The sequence below is a fragment of the Chiloscyllium plagiosum genome, chromosome 21 (genome assembly GCF_004010195.1).
Source record: "Chiloscyllium plagiosum isolate BGI_BamShark_2017 chromosome 21, ASM401019v2, whole genome shotgun sequence".
Taxonomy (NCBI): domain Eukaryota; kingdom Metazoa; phylum Chordata; class Chondrichthyes; order Orectolobiformes; family Hemiscylliidae; genus Chiloscyllium; species Chiloscyllium plagiosum.
In genome coordinates, this window is record NC_057730.1 from 39,642,306 (window position 1) to 39,663,136 (window position 20,831).

General features: G+C 39.8%; 1 protein-coding gene across 6 annotated transcripts in view; it reads right to left on the minus strand.

The window, feature by feature from the left end:
- Positions 1-20,831, minus strand: part of lmf1 (lipase maturation factor 1) — a 598,451-nt gene that overhangs the window by 413,276 nt on the left and 164,344 nt on the right. For 4 of the 6 annotated variants that reach the window (XM_043711866.1, XM_043711864.1, XM_043711863.1 and 1 more), the window contains one exon: positions 13,061-13,209. The exons of 1 other annotated variant lie outside the window; for it this stretch is intronic. In XM_043711866.1, coding sequence (XP_043567801.1) covers positions 13,061-13,209 — 149 coding nt within the window. Of the gene's footprint in view, positions 1-13,060; positions 13,210-19,042; positions 19,135-20,831 lie in introns of those variants that run through there. One more of the 6 variants, XM_043711867.1, reaches the window with a different exon arrangement.

A 20,831-nucleotide genomic window follows, 5' to 3' on the forward strand; every position in this document is an offset into this window, starting at 1 on the left:
CCCACCCTTTGACTCCCTCATCCAAGTCATTAATAAAAATTACGAACAGCAGAGGACCCAGAACTGATCCCTGCGGGACTCCGCTTGTAACTGGGCTCCAGGCTGAATATTTGCTATCTACCACCACTCTCTGACTTCGACTGGGTAGCCAGTTTTCTATCCAATTTGGCCAAATTTCCCTCTATCCCATGCCTCCTGACTTTCCGCATAAGCCTATCATGGGGAACCTTATCAAATGCCTTACTAAATTCCATGTACACTACATCCACTGCTCTTCCCTCATCCACATGCTTGGTCACCTCCTCAAAGAATTCAATAAGACTTGTAAGACAAGATCTACCGTTCACAAATCCGTGCTGGCTGTCCCTAATTAAGCAGTGTCTTTCCAGATACTCATAAATCCTATCCCTCAGTACCCTTTCCATTACTTTGCCTACCACCGAAGTAAGACTAACTGGCCTGTAATTCCCGGGGTTATCCCTATTCCCTTTTTTGAACAGGTGCACAAATTTCGCCACTCTCCAGTCCCCTGGTACCACCCCCGTTGACAGTGAAGACGAAAAGATCATTGCCAACGGCTCTGCAATTTCCTCTCTTGCTTCCCAGATAATCCTAGGATATATCCCGTCAGGCCCGGGGGACTTGTCTATCCTCAAGTTTTTCAAAATACCCAACACATCTTCCTTCCTAACAAGTATCTCTTCTAGCTTACCAGTCCGTTTCACACTCTCCTCTTCAACAATATGGTCCCAACAATATGCACCTTTTGGAAGCTGTGCAATCCTATACATATTGAAAGTGGCATTCTGTCCAAATCTGTCAAAATTTCAAACAATGCAAAGGAGAAGTATGAACTTGCTCTACTTTGCTGTCACATTTGATGCCAGGAGGCATACGACAGCAGGAATACATATCACATCTCGGAAGTCATTCTATCAGGTTGATGTTGGATATATCTATTAAGATAATATAAACACTCATCTGTAAATTGTCTTTTGTAGAGTGTAGTACAGTAAAGACTATTTCAGAAAAGAAGCCAAATGCTAGCAGAGATTGTCAGCACTTCTAAAAAGTGTTTGTCAGCATCAAAATCCTCATACTTCACACCCAGACATCATTCAAAGCAAGAAAGAAATCATATGACTTGAAATTCAGTCTAATTTCAGTAAGGAGGTTTACAAGTTTAGAATTTCTTCTCAAGTACTAACTCATAGTGACTGCTATCCTAGACATCTAGTACTGGGTATAAAATGATTAAACTCAAAACAATCAAGTTTTTTCACTAACATAAGTAACATTTAAAAGGGACATTCAAAGAAATTAGCTGGCATGTGCTAATTCTTAAGTGTTGCCAGGTTTGAACAAGCCAATTTATGTGCAAAAAATTCAAATAAGTCTTTTCAGACAATCAAATAACAAATCATAACTAGGACAATGAGATGGAATTCTGATTTTGTTTTCCTGCTATTTTCACAATCAGGGTGTCATTTCTTGAACATGCAATTCAATCAATGTCTCAAAAATGTGCACAGTTGTCAAAAAATGTACAAAAAATTGAAAATTGAAATAGTCATACCTCACTGGGGTAGCATGGTGGAAATCAAGTCTTATTATTCCCAGAATCGTCACACAAGTTGAAGATTTTAAAATAAGTGCACAAAATTCCCCAATGTGCTGAACTTTGGGACTAAGGTTGACAAAAAGAACAGAACAGGTTGGTGTAGCTAACAAGAATTATTCTTTATTACAAGTAAATAGACTCTTGGTACAGGTAAACAAATATGAACTGTCGGCATATAACTCTTCTAATTTAAACTTTAAAGCTCATACACACACAAGCAAACACACAAAAATCAAAGGGAATAAAAGTGTGTGCTGGACAGAGGGAAATACTGGGAAAGCAGTTCAGTGGTTCCTGTTCTCAAGGCTGCTGAGTTAATTTTTATTATTCTTGTGCAGGACAGATACTGCCTCCTAGTCATCCTTCTCCAGATGCTTCCATTAATTTGCAAGAGGCATAGGCTAATTGGTTCACTTATTAAAGGTCCCTGACTTGTCAATCACAAGTCACAGCTTACAAAAAGTGCTGAAGGGAAGATAAACTAGCTTTTCTCAGGCTTGAAGTCACTTTTATTGTAGAGAACAGAGATAGTTCTGAAGCTGGCAGCAATCTGAAAGCTTCTCCATATTTTATTCATAGTCTCAAGCTGCTTAACTATCTGAAAACTTTGACAGAAGTGTTGGCAAGCAGAGGGCCTTTGTCATAGATAACTGGATTACAGATTCACAGTCCAATCAGCCATGTACTAACGAAAGCTCCATCTCTACATAAATCTTCAGTTCCAGTTCATCTGCAACCACACTTTAATCACTGATTGAATAAGCAGCTGTAGAAATGGCGCTTACTTTCAGTACTTGTTTTCAAAGCATACTTTGAATCAGTAAAGAGACGGACGGTGTCATTAACAGTGCTATCAAGCAGCACTAGCTCCTCAGTGATGCTAGTTTGGGTTCCGTCATGGCCATTCAGCTTCTGATCTCATTACAGTCTTGGTTCAAACATGAGCAAAAGAGGTGAAATCTTACCCCAGCGTTGGTGGTGAAGGGAGTAGAATTTTGCAGATGTGATGCCAATCAAACCCCACAGGTAAGATGGAAGTAACAGTCTTTGACACCAAGGTCACATTCAACCAAATCTGGCATTAAGGAGGCCTATGAAAACTGGAATCAAAGGACAAACTCTCCATTTGGAGCCAGACCTGGCACATAGGAAGATGGTTATGATTGCTGGAAAGTCAGTATTGTCAGCTCCAAGACATCACTGCAGGGTAGTGTCCTAGGCCCAACCATCTTCAATTGCTTCATCACCGACCTTCCCTCTATCATAAGTTCAGAAGTGGGGGTGTTCACCAATGCTTGTACAATGTTCTGCACTATTCATGACCTCTCAGATACTAAAGCAGTCCATGTTAAAAAATAACAAAATCTGGATAACATCCAGGTTTAGGGTGACAAGTGGCAAGTAACATCCACACTACAGAAATGCCAGGCAACTACTATCTCCATTAAGAGACATTCTAAACACCACCCTTGACATTCTATGGTGTTACCATCACTGACTTCCCCACCACCAACATCCTTGGGCTTACCATTGACTAAGAATTCAAGTGGACTCACAATCTAAACGTAGTGGCTTTAACAGCAAGTTAGAGGCTAGGAATACAGTGATGAGTAACTCATCTCCAGACTCCCCAAAGCCTGTCCACCATCTACAAGGTATAAGTCAGGCATATGATGGAATACTCCCCACTTGCCTGGATTGGTGCAGCCCAAACAACACTCAAGAAGCTTGACACCATCCAGGACAAAGCAGCTTGTTTTATTGGCATCGCACCCACAAGCATCTACTCCCTCCATCACTGACGGTCAATGGAACAGTGTGTACTATCTGCAAGATGCCCTGCAGAAATTCATCAAAGTTATTTGACAGCCACTTCTAAACCCCCAACCACTTCCATCTAAAAGAATAAGGGCATTAGATACTTGGGAATACCACAACCTTCAGGTTCCCCTCCAAGCCAATCACCATCCTGACTTGGAAATATATCGTTGTTCTTTCACTGTGGTGAGGTCAAAATCCTGGAATTCCTTCCCTAATGACATTGAGAGTCAACCCACAGCAAGGGGTCAGCAGCGGTTCAAGAAAGCAGTTCACCATCACCTTCTCAAGGGCAACTAGAGTTTGGCAATAAATGCTGGCCAGCCAGCAATGCCAACATCCCACAAGTGAATTTAAAAAAGGAGCATATTTTGGGTTAGTTTGTTCATTTTCCACAGATCAGTCTGCTGATGCCACATGAACTGACTTGTGACTGCTCGATTAACAACGAGCTAATGCAGCACAAAGTAATCGCTACAGAGGAAATTATTCTTGTCCATAATCCTTAATGCCACACTAGTCAATCAATACATTTACTCAGACACTGGCAGTATCACACTAAGACTTTACTATGTTAAATAATGGAGTAAAAATTTAGCCCTTAACTTACAATACCTAGAACAAATGTATAACAAAGATTGCTCTTGTATACTGTGGGGTAGAAATCATCTTCTTGGACTCACCGGGCTGCAATTTTCCAATATTTTAAAGTGGACAGGTGAAAATTAATTGCTCAGACATATAATGATTTAATTATTGAGAACAGGAACAGAACAGATTCTTACTTTAGGCTATTATATTAGGAGATCAAACCCTGGCTGCAAATAGGGAAAATACACTAATGCCCTCAAGGAATTTTAAAATGGACTTCTGAAACACAAAATCTAAAATTATACCAGTGTAATTATGATCAAAATAATCTCGTTCTGAAAGGAACTAGATTTGCTAAGTAATTTTTTTTGCTTCATTCTGTCATATAACATTTTCTATATTACTGTCCTTTTGAAGTAGTAGAAACAGGGCAAAATTCGATAACATTTTGCTGTTTCAGAGAACATAATTAAAGGATTCTATTTCTGTAATTTCCACAGCATTTTTTAACTTGTTAGAAATGCTTCAAATAGACCAAGTAAACCAGCACTATATTCCAAGAAATCAGGTTTTGTTCAATCTTTGCAATAGCTCAGGGTTCCCTTGCACCATTTTCCCCACAGTGAAAATGGACTCCAGCGTTTTCATATTTATGAATAAACGGTTATTTGGTACTGCTGGAAGAGTCAAATTTTTCAAAGTTTTTCATAGAGTTCTGCAGCACAGAAAAAGGCTCTTTGGGATTCGTGCCAGTCAAAAACAACAAACTAACAATTCTAATCCCATTTGGTTCATTACCTTGTTTGCCTTGGCATCACAAGTGCACATCTTCTGACATGTTATGAGGATTTCTGCCTCTCCCAGCCGTACAAGCAGTAAGCTCCAGATTCCTCTGGGTGAAAAAAAATAGTTTCCTCATCTCCTCTAAACCTCCTGCCCCTTACCTTAAATCTATGCCCCTGGTCATTGATTCCTCCATCAAAGGGAAAAGTTTCTTCCTGCTTACTCTATCTGCACCCCTCATAATTTTACACATCTCATTCATGTCCCTTTTCAAGTTCCTTGGTTCTAAAAAAATCAACCCCAATCTCTCCACAACCGAAACACTCCAGCCCAGGCAGCATCCTCGTGAATCTACTTTGCATCATTTCCAGTATAATCACATTCCTCCTATCATGTGGATTCCAGAATCACACACAATACTTGAGCTGTGGCCTAACCCACGTTTTATATAGTTTCGGCATAACTTCTCTGCTCTTAAACTCTAATTAATAAAGGCAAGTATGCCATTTACCTCCTTAACCACTTTATCCACCTATTCTGACACCTTAAGAGACTGGTGTATATGCACACCAAAATCCCTCTGTCCTTTGGGACTGTCCAGAGTCCAATCGTTAATCACGTATTTAGTTGCCTTGAATGTCCTGCCCAAGTACAGCACCTCATACTTATCCAGATTGAATTCCATTTGTCACTGATCAGCCCACTACAACCTGTTGTAATCTAAGGCTATCCTCCTTGTTATTTACAGCACTACTAACTTTTGTATCGTCTGCAAACTTATTGACCAACACTCCTATGTTCAAGTCTGAACCATTTATATACACCACAAACAGCAAGGCCCCAAAATTATCCCCTGTGGAACCCGATAGGACACAGACTTCCAGTTGAATAAAGATCGCTCAACCATCACCTTTTACTTCCTACACTCAGCCAATTCTAGATGCAATTTGCCAAATTTCTTTGGATCCCACAGGTTCTGACCTTTGTTAGCAGTCTCCCATGTGAAACCTTATCAAAAGTCTTGCTGAAGTCCAAGTATACTATGTCAAAAAGATTTCCTTTATCCATATATCTGGTCACCTCTTCAAAACATTAAATCAAGTTACACTCATCAAGGCAATTTGCAAGAATATCATGTAAAGGGCAGCAACATGTAGTATAAACACAGCTGCTGTTTTGCAGACACAGACTTTGATTGATAGGGGTATTGGCAAGGAGCATTTACCATTTAGATTCTGATTAATAGTTAAATGCCAAGCTTTGTACAAATTAAAATCAAATTGACTCTCATTGAGGTTTTGCCCTGACAAATAAACCGAAAAATGGTAGTCACCTATTTTTTTTCAGTTGAAACAGGCTGTGTGAATGTACATGTTCTTTCTGTCTGAAAGGAACAGGGTCCTGTGCATAAACACTTGCAGCTTCTGCTACGCACGATTAAGCCACACTGCTAGTCCATCTGACAAACTTAAATGCAATTTCAGCATAATTATTTACACACACAGGGATTATTCAGCAAATGTTGTCCAAACACAGATCACATGTAATGTTCGACACTGTGTATAGAGTTTCGAGAGCACTGACTGGTTTAGGCATTCTCTGCCGCAAACAGTCGAAGGGAGATGCTATCTCAAACTATCTGTCAGTCTTTGGGATGCATGGGCTATATAATTAGCTTTACAGTGCCACTGAAATTCATATATATATTACTCATTTGTGTGAAAGGCAGAGTATGTTAAGTTTGACAGTAGCAGTCTATTCGTGGCAAACATCACTCCTGTTGCTGCTGTGAACCTGTGTGAACAGTTAGCTTTACCTGTTGCTCAGATTTTTGAGATATCTTACCGTACTCAAGGTGATCGGAGGGCAAGAAGGCACTTCTCAGAACCAAAAGTCATTATCTATGCCCACTCATGAGTTTGCACATTATACAGCAAGAAGGTCTTTTCCCGGGGTGGAGGAGTCCCAAACTAGAGGACATAGGTTTAGAGTGAGAGGGGAAAAATTTAAAAGGAACCTAAGGAGCAACGTTTTCATGCAGGGAATGGGCTGCCAGAGGTAGTGATGGAGGCTGGTACAATTACAACATTTAAAAGGCATCTGGATTGGTATATGAATAGGAAGAATTTAGAGGGATCTGGGTCAAGTGTTGGCAAATGGGACTGGATAAGGTTAGGATATCTGGTTTGCATGGATGAGTTGGACCGAAGGGTCTGTTTCCGTGCTGTACATCTCTATGACGCTATGAGTCTAAATAATCTGATCATGGTAACCATTTGATGTGCTCAATTTCTACATGAAGCTTGCACAGCAAGCAAAGATTCTATCCCATATATGCAGCTAATAATTACAAGCTTAGCCCAGGTGGACATGTACATTGCCTACTGAAAGCAGGCTTGTAGTAGACAATAGTTGAGAAACTCCTGGCAGAGTTTTCAAGCAGAGTGTAACAATAATTTGGAATGGACCGCCTCTGAAACTCTGATAAAGAGATGCTATGTTGTCTGGTGGAGCAACCTCTATCTAGCAGAGGGCCAACAACTTTCTGACACTTCTTCCAACCTCCTGTGAACAATAATTACATCATCAAACATCAAGTCATTCTTTCTAGGATTGTCAGCTATTCCACCTGCCCTGAACTTCTAACTCAAGCCCAAGGCATAGGACTGCCCTACTAGACCCCTTGTTTCTGCTGGTACTTGCTTCACCGACAGCAACTTTATTGATTAGATCACTCGATGTCCCTTGATTAGTCTCTTCTCACTTACAACCATGATTGTTCCAATGTCCTTCATCGGACAGTTTCCTTGTCTGATCTGTCTCCTTTTTACCAAGAGTGTCCAATCCCTTTTCAGCTCCACTCTTTCTGCTGCTTTTATTTCTCTCTCATTTTTTGATTGGCTTTTATTTGAATGTAAAAGAAACATTCAGGATCCTATCATTTCTCGCTCCTTCAGATGCATTATTTGTTTTATTCACAATATTATTCAATTTGATCTTGCACCTTGAAACCTTTCACCATTCTTGTCTGCTGACCTCAATTACATATCAGGCATCACCTAAAATACTTTTTCCCACATTCCTGCCTTCACCTTTGTAACAACAGAACAGAGCCCAAACTCGATTGCCTGGTTATTAAATCCTTCTTCTCCTTGCCAAGTGTAAGGTTAAGCAAGTCTCTTCACAAAATTGGTGCCACATTGGATCGCAAGATGAAATTTTGACTTCATAATTGTGTTACCACCAAGGCAAGTTATCTCTCTGCACATAACATGGCCCCTCTCGGTTTATTTGCTCTGGAAACCCTCACTCATGTCTTGGATTTATCTCTGGATTTGACTATTTTAATGCATACTTGGCTGGTTTCCCACATTCCACCCTCCATAAGCTTCAGTTCATCCAAAACTCTCCTTGCCTATGAGTTAACGCACACCAAGTTCTGATCCCTGCTGTCACCACTGTGCTTAGTAACTGACAATGACTCCCAGTCAAAACAGCATCTTGATATTAAAACTCTCATCCTTGTAATTCAAATCCCTCCATAACTCTGTAATTTCCTGTCGGTCCACAACCCTCAGACATTTATGCACCTTTCATTCTGGATACTTGAGCATCCCAGGTTTTACTTATTCCACCACTAATGACAGTGCCTACTGTTGTCTGGAATGGCCTCCCTAGACCATTTTGCCTTTCTCTACATTTTGACTAAACATTTGGTCATTGGACCCAATATGATGGCTCATATTTATTTCATATGCTCCTGTAAAGCAGCTAAGTACTTTTCATTATATTATATGTTACATTTAATGTTGATATTATAAAATATTTTATATAACTTCTTGCTGTTTCACTTGCACAAAGTTTTGTCAATTCCCATGAAAGGCTATGCATCCGAAACCTATTCTGAGCATTTTTTATGTTTGCCTTCAGATTTCCAGCATCTGTAACATTTTGCACTGTTGTTTGGTTGAAAGCATAGCGAAACTTGATGGAACAGTAGCCTCCATATATATGTCTGGAAGGGAAAAAAAATTGTAGGTTTATGTGGAGAATGGGCCTCATGATTTTTTTTAAAGGAGTTGACATAGGCACAATAGGATAAATAGTCTTCTTTTGGGCTACAGGATTCTATGATTCTACAATTAAGCCAAACTACAAATTACAAACTTCGATTTTGTAACTGTATAAATTTGGTTGCATTATATGAATTTTACTTAATTATTCAAATTTAAACTGTTGGAGCCTGTGACTGTTCCAGAAATCAAACTTTGAAATGGCAGCCATCTGCAACATTTCCCATTTTACTATATTGGTCACCCCCACTGACATTAACATCCCTAGCCTCATTAAACAGATGGATGGCACATTACTTAGACATCTTAAACTGATTTGCAATATTTATGCGTTGCTGGTAGTCTTGGCTGCTGGCGACAGAAAATAACCACTTTTGGTCCCTTTGACTAAGGATTACAATGGCCTGCATAGGCTGGAAAAAATCAGAATGTAGCAACTAGGACCATATGGAGGTTTGTTCCAGCAATGAGCAGTTTTTCAAGTTATCTCAAAAACCTTATATTGAAACTACTTGTTGAACATTACCCACATCTCTTAATCCTCTATGTTTTGATAAACCATATGGATTAAGTCTAGCAAATTACTGAGAGCATTGCTAAGCAACTGTCAGATTAACAAATTCATGCAGTTCTGGATCAGAGTAGACTATACCAGTTTTCTCACCTTGCAAAGAATTTATTGTAATTTTGTACATTTAAGGAATTTTGCAAATATTTTGTTTCAATATTGATGAAAACAATTTGTTTATTGTGATCTAAATAACTTATTTCCTTCGTCAACACATTTGACAAATGTACAGTGCTTGAGAAAGCTATTCCAACAAAAATGACTGTACTTGAAGTTGTCTCCTTGCTGCTTGCTGTCGACCATGAGTAAGATAAACAAAAAAGTGCCAATCATGAAATAATTATAGATGAGGAAAGCCATTTGGCCCAATTCAACTATCAAGAAGAACCCTAGAGTGCCCCCACCCAGAGTAACATCTTAAATGATTCCAGGCCCTCTATTTTCAGTTCTCCATCATATTTTAACTCTCAGACACAATAGATCAGATCCACTGCTAAAGAAAAGAAATGCAGCATTTGCATTTTGATTGTGGAAACCACAGGCTAAAAGTTGCAAGATTTTTAGATCTTAGTTTTGCTTTAAGTGAATGGAATAAAACAAAGCACAAATATTGCTCACTGTGCCAAAATTGAAATCTTGGGTCAACAAAAAAAGCATCAAAGACGTTAAGATACTATTTTGAAAACTATGCAATACACAATATTTCCCTTTCATTTTATGTAGTCAGTAATATTGATTTAAAGACTGAATTGATCAATAAAGTGGAAGAATTTGGGCACAAAAGGATTATTCATACATTTTCTTCATTATATAAATTGTGAAGTGGAATGCCCAATCCCAGGCACATCAAGGATATGTTTCTATAGTTTTGACCAAAAGAAACACATACCACTTCATTTCATAATGAGCTTAATTTCATAAAGAGACAAAAACAGAATAAGTCTGTGAGTACAACATATTGCACATAACACACATTCAGGTCATGATAGTTCAAACTGAATTCAGTTCCCCAAGATTTACACTTAAAAATAACTAGATTTATGCACCATCTGCACAAAAAGCCTGAGTATGCACCAGACTCTTCTTTCCGCAGTAAATGGAAGAAAATTTACAAAAGTTCTATCACTATAGTGCAGTAGTCCCACTTTGCAGAGGAGTTCAACTCCAGCAACCAGAAGTGAAAGTGTTTACTTTTAAGGTATGTTGAAGTATGAACTGAGCACAATTTATTCTTGACCATTTACAGTGAAACAGCTGCAGTTGGTTGCAAGTTAACAGCAGTTGGATAAATGAGGCGAACGATTACTTGCTATCATAGTGTTCATGCTTTGAACTGAAACTGGCATCAAATATTAAAACTACAGATTATTGCAGATCATGAGAAGAAACTAGTGTTTATTGCCATTAATTTCTCTCAATTTTTTCTTGGTAGCTTGTGGTCTTTATATGTGACCCTGCTTTGTTGCCTGATTTTGGTTTATATGATTTTTTAAGTCAGTTTCAACTGACCATAGCTACTTTATCGACTTCAAGTTCCATTCTCAAAGGCCTATTAGGGATTAAATGTCTGTAAGTTATTGGTATTGGAACAGAGGTCATTTTGTTAAATTATCTTATTTTCCTCATTAATAAAATATCTCCTCCATAAGCCTACAGATATCACTAATGCAGCACCTGAAATTTTATCTGAGTAGAAGTGAAAGACACACTACTCTTAGGCTCTAGCCTGAGCTCTGAAACAAACAGCCTCCTTCTTGAGGATTTTGTTGAAGCAATGTTACATTAGACAGTATTGAAACCAAATAAAACAATTATCTAACTTGTGGTGTCCCTGGATTCAGTTTGCTGCAACTTTAATTTTCTCCCAACTCTTAACCAGAATCCACAGTAAAAGGACAATTTCCATAAACAGACTCAACCTTGTTCAACTCACAAATCCAGGTTGTCAGATTCAAGCTAAAATTAATTCAGAAATTATTTACAGGTAACGATGAAAGGATTTAGAAGAGCTCCAAGATATGGTTAGTATAAAAACTAAAAAAAAGACAAAAATTGAATTAATTCACAGAATTTAATTATGTTCCACACAAGGTTATTTTATAAGTAATATCTTTAACAGACAATGAGGCAAACAACACTCAATGTTAAAAACTGAAACTGCAGATGCTGAACATCTGAAACAAAAGTAGAAATTGCTGGAATATTTCAGCAAGTCTGGCAGCATCTGTGGAGAGAAATCAGAGTTAACGTTTGGGTCCAATGACCCATCGTTGAAACGGATGCAGGAGGATGGAAGGAAAATGGAAGACTCAAAAGGTCATTTTCTGAAGTTGTGGAATTCAATATTGAGGCTGTAAGGTGTGTAAGTTTGCGTTGTAATTTGCATGAACACTGTTGCAGGCCAAACAGGGAAAGTTTTGCATGGGACGCATTTTTTTTGAAATGGCAAGTAATTGGAAGATTGCAGTCATCTGTACACACAGAGCTGAGATGCTCCACAAAGCAGTCTCTCTCCACAGATGCTGCCAGACCTGCTGAGCTTCTCCAGCACTTCCTGCTTTTAGTTCAGATATTCAGCATCTACAGTATTATGCATTTATTTGATTACTTTGCCTTTGACAAGTCTCATTCTACAAAGATCCAATTGACTACACAGGATCACAAACAACTAATTCCCATGTAAACACTTCTCATGTAAATACAGGAAAATAATATCATTTATTATTAATTGACCAATGGATCCCATCTTCTCATTAATCTTCTTCCAGGTGTTGAATTCTAGTTAATTGATGGTGTCAGTTAGTGTAATATTCTTAATTATTTGAGTATTATTAAATCAATTCTCTTGTGATTCACCATGTGGAGAGAAAAAATAAAACAAGATGCTTAAACCATATTATGTACTTCCATTTATATAATTACAAATGTTACAAATAGGAATGGACCAACTGTAAAATTGTTCATGCTGCACAAGAGTCCACTCCCAATCTATTTCAGTTGACCATCTGTTCCTTTCTTTTTCATGTATTTATATAGTTACCTCTTAAATACATGTATAATATTTGGCTCAACAACTCCATATGGTAAGAAGTCATCACTCTCCAGGTAGGAAGTTTTTCCTGGATCCTTTATTAGATTTATCAGTGACTGTAACTGAGTTTGTAGCTTGCAACTCAAAGTAGAATATGCAAGATTTGCTTGTTCTTACTATCTCCCTAAAGGCAGTAGCTAACAGAATATGTGATTACCAGATAGAAGCAAGGCAATAAGAATGAAAAAAAAATTAAACAATGGTCTTATGGAGAAAAGAAAAGTGTAAAGGATGCTTAAGGATAAACATTAAATGTAATGCAATAGGTAAATATAAATCAAATCAGATCTGTTCCGATGATTTAACTTCGGCTGCCAGGTTCAGATCCCTCTATTCCTCCTCTGTTATTTCGTCAATGAATGCTTGAGAAGAGCCTGTTTAAATCACTTCATTCTTCAAATGTCACCCACTCTGGTTATATGTAACGAAATAGCATCTGCTGCTAATTAATGTTGAAAAACAGACAACTGCACTGAAATCTGGTAGTTGCATTAAATTATTAATAAAACTCTTACCGCCCCCAGCATGATGCGGAAAATGAGCCAACGAAAAGACCATATGACAATTTTGGATGATGGTGTGTGATGTGGAATGGTGCGGAGAGTCAGCACAGGACACAGGAAAATACTAAGGAACCCAGTTTCCAGAAGTTGAGACTCCCAGCCTGTAGGAAGATATAAGAACCATAAAAAAAAGTCAACTGTGAACATTTTGTTCATACACGCAGTAAAATCCATAAGATTCTCTTCACCCTCCCTAATTCTAGGGTGTTGGTAGGAAACCATCTAATTGGAGAGGAAGGGATAATATTTCTAGTAGGTGTGGTTCATTTTATACTGGTTATCACCTTCACTCAGCTCTCGCATGTGACTCCAAGTAGCTATTAGTAAAGAACAACAATGACCCAGGTTAAATAAGAAGACTAAACCAATGACAGCAGCCATCAGATCTCCTAGCCTCAATCACCTAGGGATTTGTTTACCCGGGCACATGAAGACTGATTCTGCAACTTGTCAATTGAGAACAACCCAAGATCCAGAGGTATTGAAGACAAGTCATCACAGTGTTGTAGAACACATAGGCATCAACACGACAGAAGACATCCAGTTCATCCACTATATCCAGTACTTTTGCCAGCTATTTAGATGTTTTGAAACTGGTTCAAGATAGGTCAGAATAACAGAATAGACACAGATAAATAGGTGATTTTTTTTAAAAGGAATGATGACATAAGAGCCAAATTCTGATGTTGATACAAATAAAACCATTAATCATAATTCATAGGTAAAGCTAATCATGAAAACAAAATTAAAAAGCATAAAATAATAAAAAGATAATAAAACCATGAATATTGAAGTTTATAAGCAATTACAATATGTTGCAATACATAGGTCTTCTTAATTTACAGAAAATGAAAGGTCTACCAAACTCTGCATTCATATTGAAATCCATATTATGTGTTGTCAGGTTAAATTCATTAACATCTTAATAATTCGCCTACTATTTGTGAATTTATAATGTTGGATTGCCTTGTGGTCTATTCATTCACTAGCTTATTGAAGATGGCATACTTTCTCCTTAATTCCATCACAGGTTTACTTTCTTGTGGATGTGACACATGGTAGTGTTCATAGGAAGTAAAATTCAATGCATTCAGTTACATTATTATGTCAAAGTAGCTTCAGTGCATGTTATCTATGATTAATTTCAATGCTTGTTTCTGAACACTTTCAACCACATTCGCTTGCTCTTTGCTAAGTCCAGCATTCTAAATCAGTTGACTATGCACAACTTTCCCTCACCATAATCCATGCACACAATTCAAGTTCATCGACTAGCCATTATCTTTCATGCACCATCTGTCATGAGCCATGTGGCAGGAGGTGAACAATTGAGTTGAAGTGACGGATTCACTGGGAGCTATAGCCATAATGTTGCACACAAATTGCTCAAGCTAAAGGGTTGTTTCTCAATGGAAGAAACCAGAGGTGGAACTCAACAGCCCCTTAAGAAACCAAGCATCCTTTTTCAGAAGCATACTATTTACCTCCAAAATGCCAGGAAGGAACTAGAAATGTTGTCCCAGACATTGCCTGCTTCACCGATCCTTGTCAATAGACAGCAAGTGACAAAGATCCTGCCAATGTAGTCTTCTCAAAGAAAAGTACAAAACTATGAAATACACCACATTCAAGGGCAATGGCACAGCTGATTGACAGGAGATGTCCTGCAAATGTGAAAACTGACGTCCAACAACCACAATCATCTTGCTCTGTGCCAGAAATGACACCACTCAGCAGAGAACTTACCACTGATTCCCAAGGAGTCTAATTTTGCTAGGGTTCCTTGATGCCACAATTGGTCAAATGTAACAATGATCAAGGGCAATCAGTCTCACCTCCACTCCTGGGTTCAGCTCAGATTCCCCTGTTTGAATCAAGGCTGCAATGAAGTCAGGACCTGAGTGGACCCGGCAAAAGGTAAACTGAGCATCAATGAGCTGATTACTGCTAAGTATCTGTCGCTTGTTGGCATAGTTGAATGAACCCTTCTATCAATGGTGCACTAACTGGCAGGATTGGATTAGTCCTTCTTTTGTTTTTGTGCAGGATGTACCTGAAAACATACAGGCATTTGAAAGAAACTTTGATCATTCACATGTTACATGTTGTTTGGAGTTGCTGATAATGAAGGATTTCCAAATAAAAGCTATCAAACAGAGGATATGTGAATAAATTGACATTGAAAGCTACAAACAACATCTTCCCTTCCTGGTGTTTGTTTGCTGGCATCAACCTAGGTACCAGAAATGACAACAGCAATGATAGCCCTGTCAACCCTGAAAATCCTCCTTATTAACATCTGAGGGCTAGTACCAAAATTGGGAGAGCTGTCTCACAGACTAGTCAAGCCAACAGCCCGACATAATCAAATCATATCTTACAGACTATGTCCATGACAGGACCGTCACCATTCCTGGATACGGCCTGTCCCACTGGCAGGGCAGACCCAGCTGAGGGGGAGGCACAGCGGTATGCAAGCAGGACAGAGTTACCCTGGGAATCCTCAACATTCAAATAGAGACCTCATCAAATGTCATCACTTTAGGTTAAACATGGACAAGGAAACCTCCTGCTGATTACCACGCACCATCCTCCCTTGGCTGATGAATCATTACTCCTCCATATTGAATAACACTTGGAAGAAGCATTGAGGATGACAAAGATGCAAAATATACTCTTGGTAGGGCATTTCCACATTCAGCACCAAGACTGGCTCAGCAGCAACACTGCTGATTGAGTTGGTCAAGTCCTAAAAGACAGGTGGTGAGGGAACCAATTTTAGGGGATAAAACATCTTTAGGCAAAAGTGAGGACTGCAGATGCTGGAGATTAGAGTCAAGATTAGAGTGGTGTTGGAAATGCACAGCAGGTCAGGCAGCATCCGAGGAGCAGGAAATTTCTGCAGAAATGGCCTTGATCATGGAAGTCATGGAATGCACAGCGTCAGGGGTGATGTGGGTATCAGAAGTGATGTCAGAGGAGGCAGAAATGGCTGCAACACTGGCAGGGGGTGGGGGACAGAAGTGTGTTCTCGGTTGGGCCTTGTGTTGGTCCCAGCGATGGTGGATTGTGTGGCGATTGTGGTGGCGTTTGGTAGTCCGGTGATTTGGGCGGCTGTTGTCTGGCTGATGGTCGCAAAGGTGGCATGAGCGGCCGTGGCTGCTGTTTAGTGGGGGCAGAAGTGGTATCATTGATCGCCATGGTGATGGTAGCTATCCCGGCCTCGTGGCTAATAGTGGCCGAGCAGTTCCAGAGGCTGGGGGAAGCTTCTGGATGAAGGGCTGATGAAGGGTTCCTGCCCGAAACATCAAATTTTCTGTTCTTCAGATGCTGCCTGACCTACTGTGCATTTCCAGCACCACTCTAATCTTGACTGGAAAAACATCCTTACCAATCTGCTGGCTGTAGATGCACCTGTCCATGACAGTATTAGTAATAGTGACCAAGTCCCGCCTTCACATTGAGAATAGCCTCCATCCTGTTGCATGGCACTATCACCACACTAAATGGGGCAGACTTCGAACAGATCTAGTAACTCAAGACTGGGCATCCATGATGCAATTTGGGCCATCAATAGCAGCAGAACTGTACCCTAGCACAATCTGTGACTTCATGGCCTGGCATATTCCCCCATTCAAACATTACCATTAAACCAGGGGATCAAACCTGGTTCAATAAAGAGTGCTGGAGGGTGTGCTAGCAGCAACATCAGGCATACCTAAAAATGAAGTGTGAACCTGCTGAAGCTACAAAACAGGACCACTTGTATGCCAAACAGCATAAGCAGTAAGTGATAGACAGAGCTAAGAGATCCCGCAAACAAAAGATCACATTTAAGCCCTGCAGTCCTGTCAGATCCAAGTGGGATTGGTGGCAGACAATTAAACAATTCATTAGAGGAAGCAGCTCCACAAATATCCCCATCCTCAATAATGAAAAAACCTAACAAATCAATGCAAAAGATAAGCCTGAAGTATTTGCAGTAATCTTCAGCCAGAAAAACTAAATTGGTGACAATTCTTGGCATCCTCCAGGTGTCTCCAGCATCACAGATACCAGCTTTCAACCAATTCTATTCACTCCACATGATGTCACAAAACAGTTAGAAATACCGGATACTGCAACAGTTATGGGCCCTGACAACATTCTGGCAAAAGTACCAAGACTTATACTCCAGAATCTGCCACACCTCTTGCCAAGCTCTTCCACTACAATTACAACACTGGCATCTACCTGACAATGTGGAAAATCGGCCAGACATATCCTGCACACAAAAAAACAGGGCAAATCCAACCCAGCCAATTATTGCCCGATCAGTCTATTCTCCATCATCAGTAAAATGATGGAAGGTACCCATCAACAGTGCTTTAAGCAGTGCCTGCTCAGTAACAATCAGCTCAGAGATGCCCAGTTTTGGTTTTGCCAGGGCCACTCTGCTCCTGACTTTGTTACAGCCTTGGATAAAATCTGGACAAGAACACTGAATTCCAGAGATGAGGCGAGAATGACCACCCTTAACATCAAGGCTGCATTTGACTGAGTGTGACATCAAGAAGCTCTAGCATAACTAGATACATAACTGTAATCAGGGGACAAACTCTCCACTGATTTGAGTCATACCTGGCATGTCAGAACATGGTTATGGTTGTAGTTGTTAGATGTCAGTCATCTCAAGGAAATCTCTGTAGGAATTCTTCAGGGTAGAGTCCTAGGCCCAACCATCTTCAGCTGCTTCATCACTGACCTTCCCTCCATCATAAGGTCATAACTGGGGACGTTCGCCAATGATTGAACAATGTTCAGTACCACTCTCAACTTCTCAGACACTAAAGGAGTCCATGCTCAAATGCAACAAGGTCTGGTCAACATCCAGGCTGGGGATGACAAGTGAAAAGTAGTATTCGCACCACATAAATGCTTGGCAGACCACCTCCAGTAAGAGACAATCTAACCACAGTCATTGACATTCAATGCTGCTACAATTTGTGAAACCCCCACTATCCACAACCTGGGGGTTACCATTCATCAGAAACTCAACTGGACTCACCATATAAATACAGTGGCTACAAAAGCAGGTCAGAGGCTAGGAATACTGCAGCAAGTAATTCACCACCTTACTCCCATAGCCTGTCCATCATCTACAGGGCAAAAAAGTCAGGATTGTGATAGAATGGTTCCCCCCCCCACCATTCCCCACCACCTGGATTGGTGCAGCTCCAGCAACACTCAAGAAGCTTGACACCATCCAGAACAAAGCAGCCCATTTGATTGGCACAACATCCACAAGCATCTACTCCCTCCACCACCGACGATTAGTAGGAGCTGTGTGTACTATGTACAAGATGAACTGCAGAAATTCACTAAAGATCTTCAGATAGCATCTTTCAATCTTGCAGCCATTCCATCTTGAAAGACAAGGCAGCAAATATCTGGGAACACCACCACATGCAAGTTTGCTGCCAAGCCAGACACCACCCTGACTTGAAAATATTTTGGCTCGTCCTTCACTGTTGTTGAATGAAACTCCGAAGGGCATTGTGGGTCTACCTAAAACACAGGGACTACAGCCATTCAAGAATGCAGCTCACCCATGTTCTCAAAGGCAGCTTGGGACAGCATATAAATGACACCCATACCCCATGAGTGAATAAAATACAATCCATTGCAACTTTATTCTACCACCTACATCTCTTGCAGCTTCCTTCTTCCATACCTCTTCTCAGCCTTCTTCCTCATCACTCTTACAGCCACCTTCACCTCCATTGGAGCCTTTTGCTCACTGCCACCCTCTTAGATCCACCTTCTGCTCTCTTCTCTTCAAACCTCCTTCCCACCACCCCCAACACTTTTGCGATTTCCTTCTCCCATTTATTCCTCTTGCAGCCTCCCTTCCTCTTTATTCCTTTTTTAGTCTGCTCTGCCCTGACTCCCTACCTGCTGCCTCCATCCTTGCCCCACTCCCCGAGGTGGAGCTTCCTGAAGCCACTTCTTCCTCCGCAAGGACACTTCTCCCTAATTCGAGCGACAGAAGAAACTTTTCTCTCATTGGCGAGCCCCTTGATTAAATTTTCCAGGACAATCTTTAAAAGCCTGAGGGGATGGGAAAGAGAGCCTGGTTTATTTTGAGTGCTGTTGTTCCATATGATTGGAGCCAGTTTCACATCTTGGTGACATAAAACAAGACGGTGAAGTTGGCAGAAGCATTATAGACAAAGGTCAATGTGGAGGAACACAGTATTTTGTAAGAATCAATATGGAAAGATAGAACAACATAAGTGGGACAAACGCACATGTACACTAATCTATAAAAACAGTACTGCAAGTTGATAAAGTGATTAAAGTAGTATATGGGTTACTTGAATTTATAAATAGATGAGTAGATTATGAAAGCAATGAAATCATGCTGGAATACTACTCGGTAGGCCTTGATTAGAAGATTGCGCCCATTCAAGGCACAAAATTCAAAGTTAGATTTAAAGGAATTAGAAAGGGTGCAGCAGGTTTACCAGAGTGTTACTGGGATGAGGGACTTCAGTCATTGAGAAAGAATGGAAAAGATAAGACCATACACCTTGTAATGTGATAAGTACTGAACACAGATTTCCAAGATGAAGAAAAGCTTTGATAGTGGTATATAATACCATCTCTAAACATGCTGATTAGAAAATATATAGGGTGCATAAGAAAACAAAATCCCTCCAGTGACCAAGTCAATAACTGGTCATGAACTCAAAATCATCAGAAAAGTTCTACTTAGAGGACAACAATGTTTTTCCATTGGTCATAAGGACCTGGAATGTTCCACTTGAAGAAGGGATGTAAGCAGTTTCATTTGACAATTTTAACAGGGAATTGAGCAGGTACTGAGAATGAGAAACTGGCAGAGCTTCACACAAAAAGTGGAGCCTATAAGTTCAAAGAGTGATGCAACACAGGAGGCTATTTGGTCCATAGTTTCTGCGCCGACTCTTGAAAGAGTATTTTGATTAGTTCCACCCCATCCAATTTTCCCTTTCGACCCACATGATTTCCTACTTTGAGTATTTTTTTTAAGTTATTGCGAAACCGCATTCACTACATTTTCAGGCAGTGAATTCCATGGGAACTGATGAAATTTGATATACAAGATTAACCATACAAGCTTCTTCCTTACACAGGTTTTAAATTGTGTGTGTTATGGTTGATTTTAGAAAATTAGCCACCAAACCAAAGTTAAGCAAAAGTATTTTTTCCTCTGTCACAGACACTTCTGTACCTTTCAGAAAAATGTCAAAACATTTCAAATGGGTTGAAGTACTTGTAAATGGAAGGAACTATACTCTGCTGATAACAAAGAAACCATTTTATATGCAGCATGATCCTGCAAACAGAAGTGAGATGAGAACTGGATTAATATGTTTTGGTCAGGACAATGAATGATCTCCTTAACTCTCCTGAAATAGTGTGATGTTTCAAACATCCTGAATGATGGTAGTGATTCATTTCATCTGAAGGACAGTAACTCACAATAGAATTTTGGTCAACCTGTTAATTAAAATGATATTAGCACAATAGAGATGGGAAACCTAAATTTAAAAAAAAACAGGATATAGAAGCAGCTGAAAATGCGTTGCTGGAAAAGCGCACCAGGTCAGGCAGCATCCAAAGAGCAGGAGAATCTGGACCATAGCAACATGACGGCTGGAGGAAGAGCGCTTCATCTTCTCCCACCTCCAACACACCC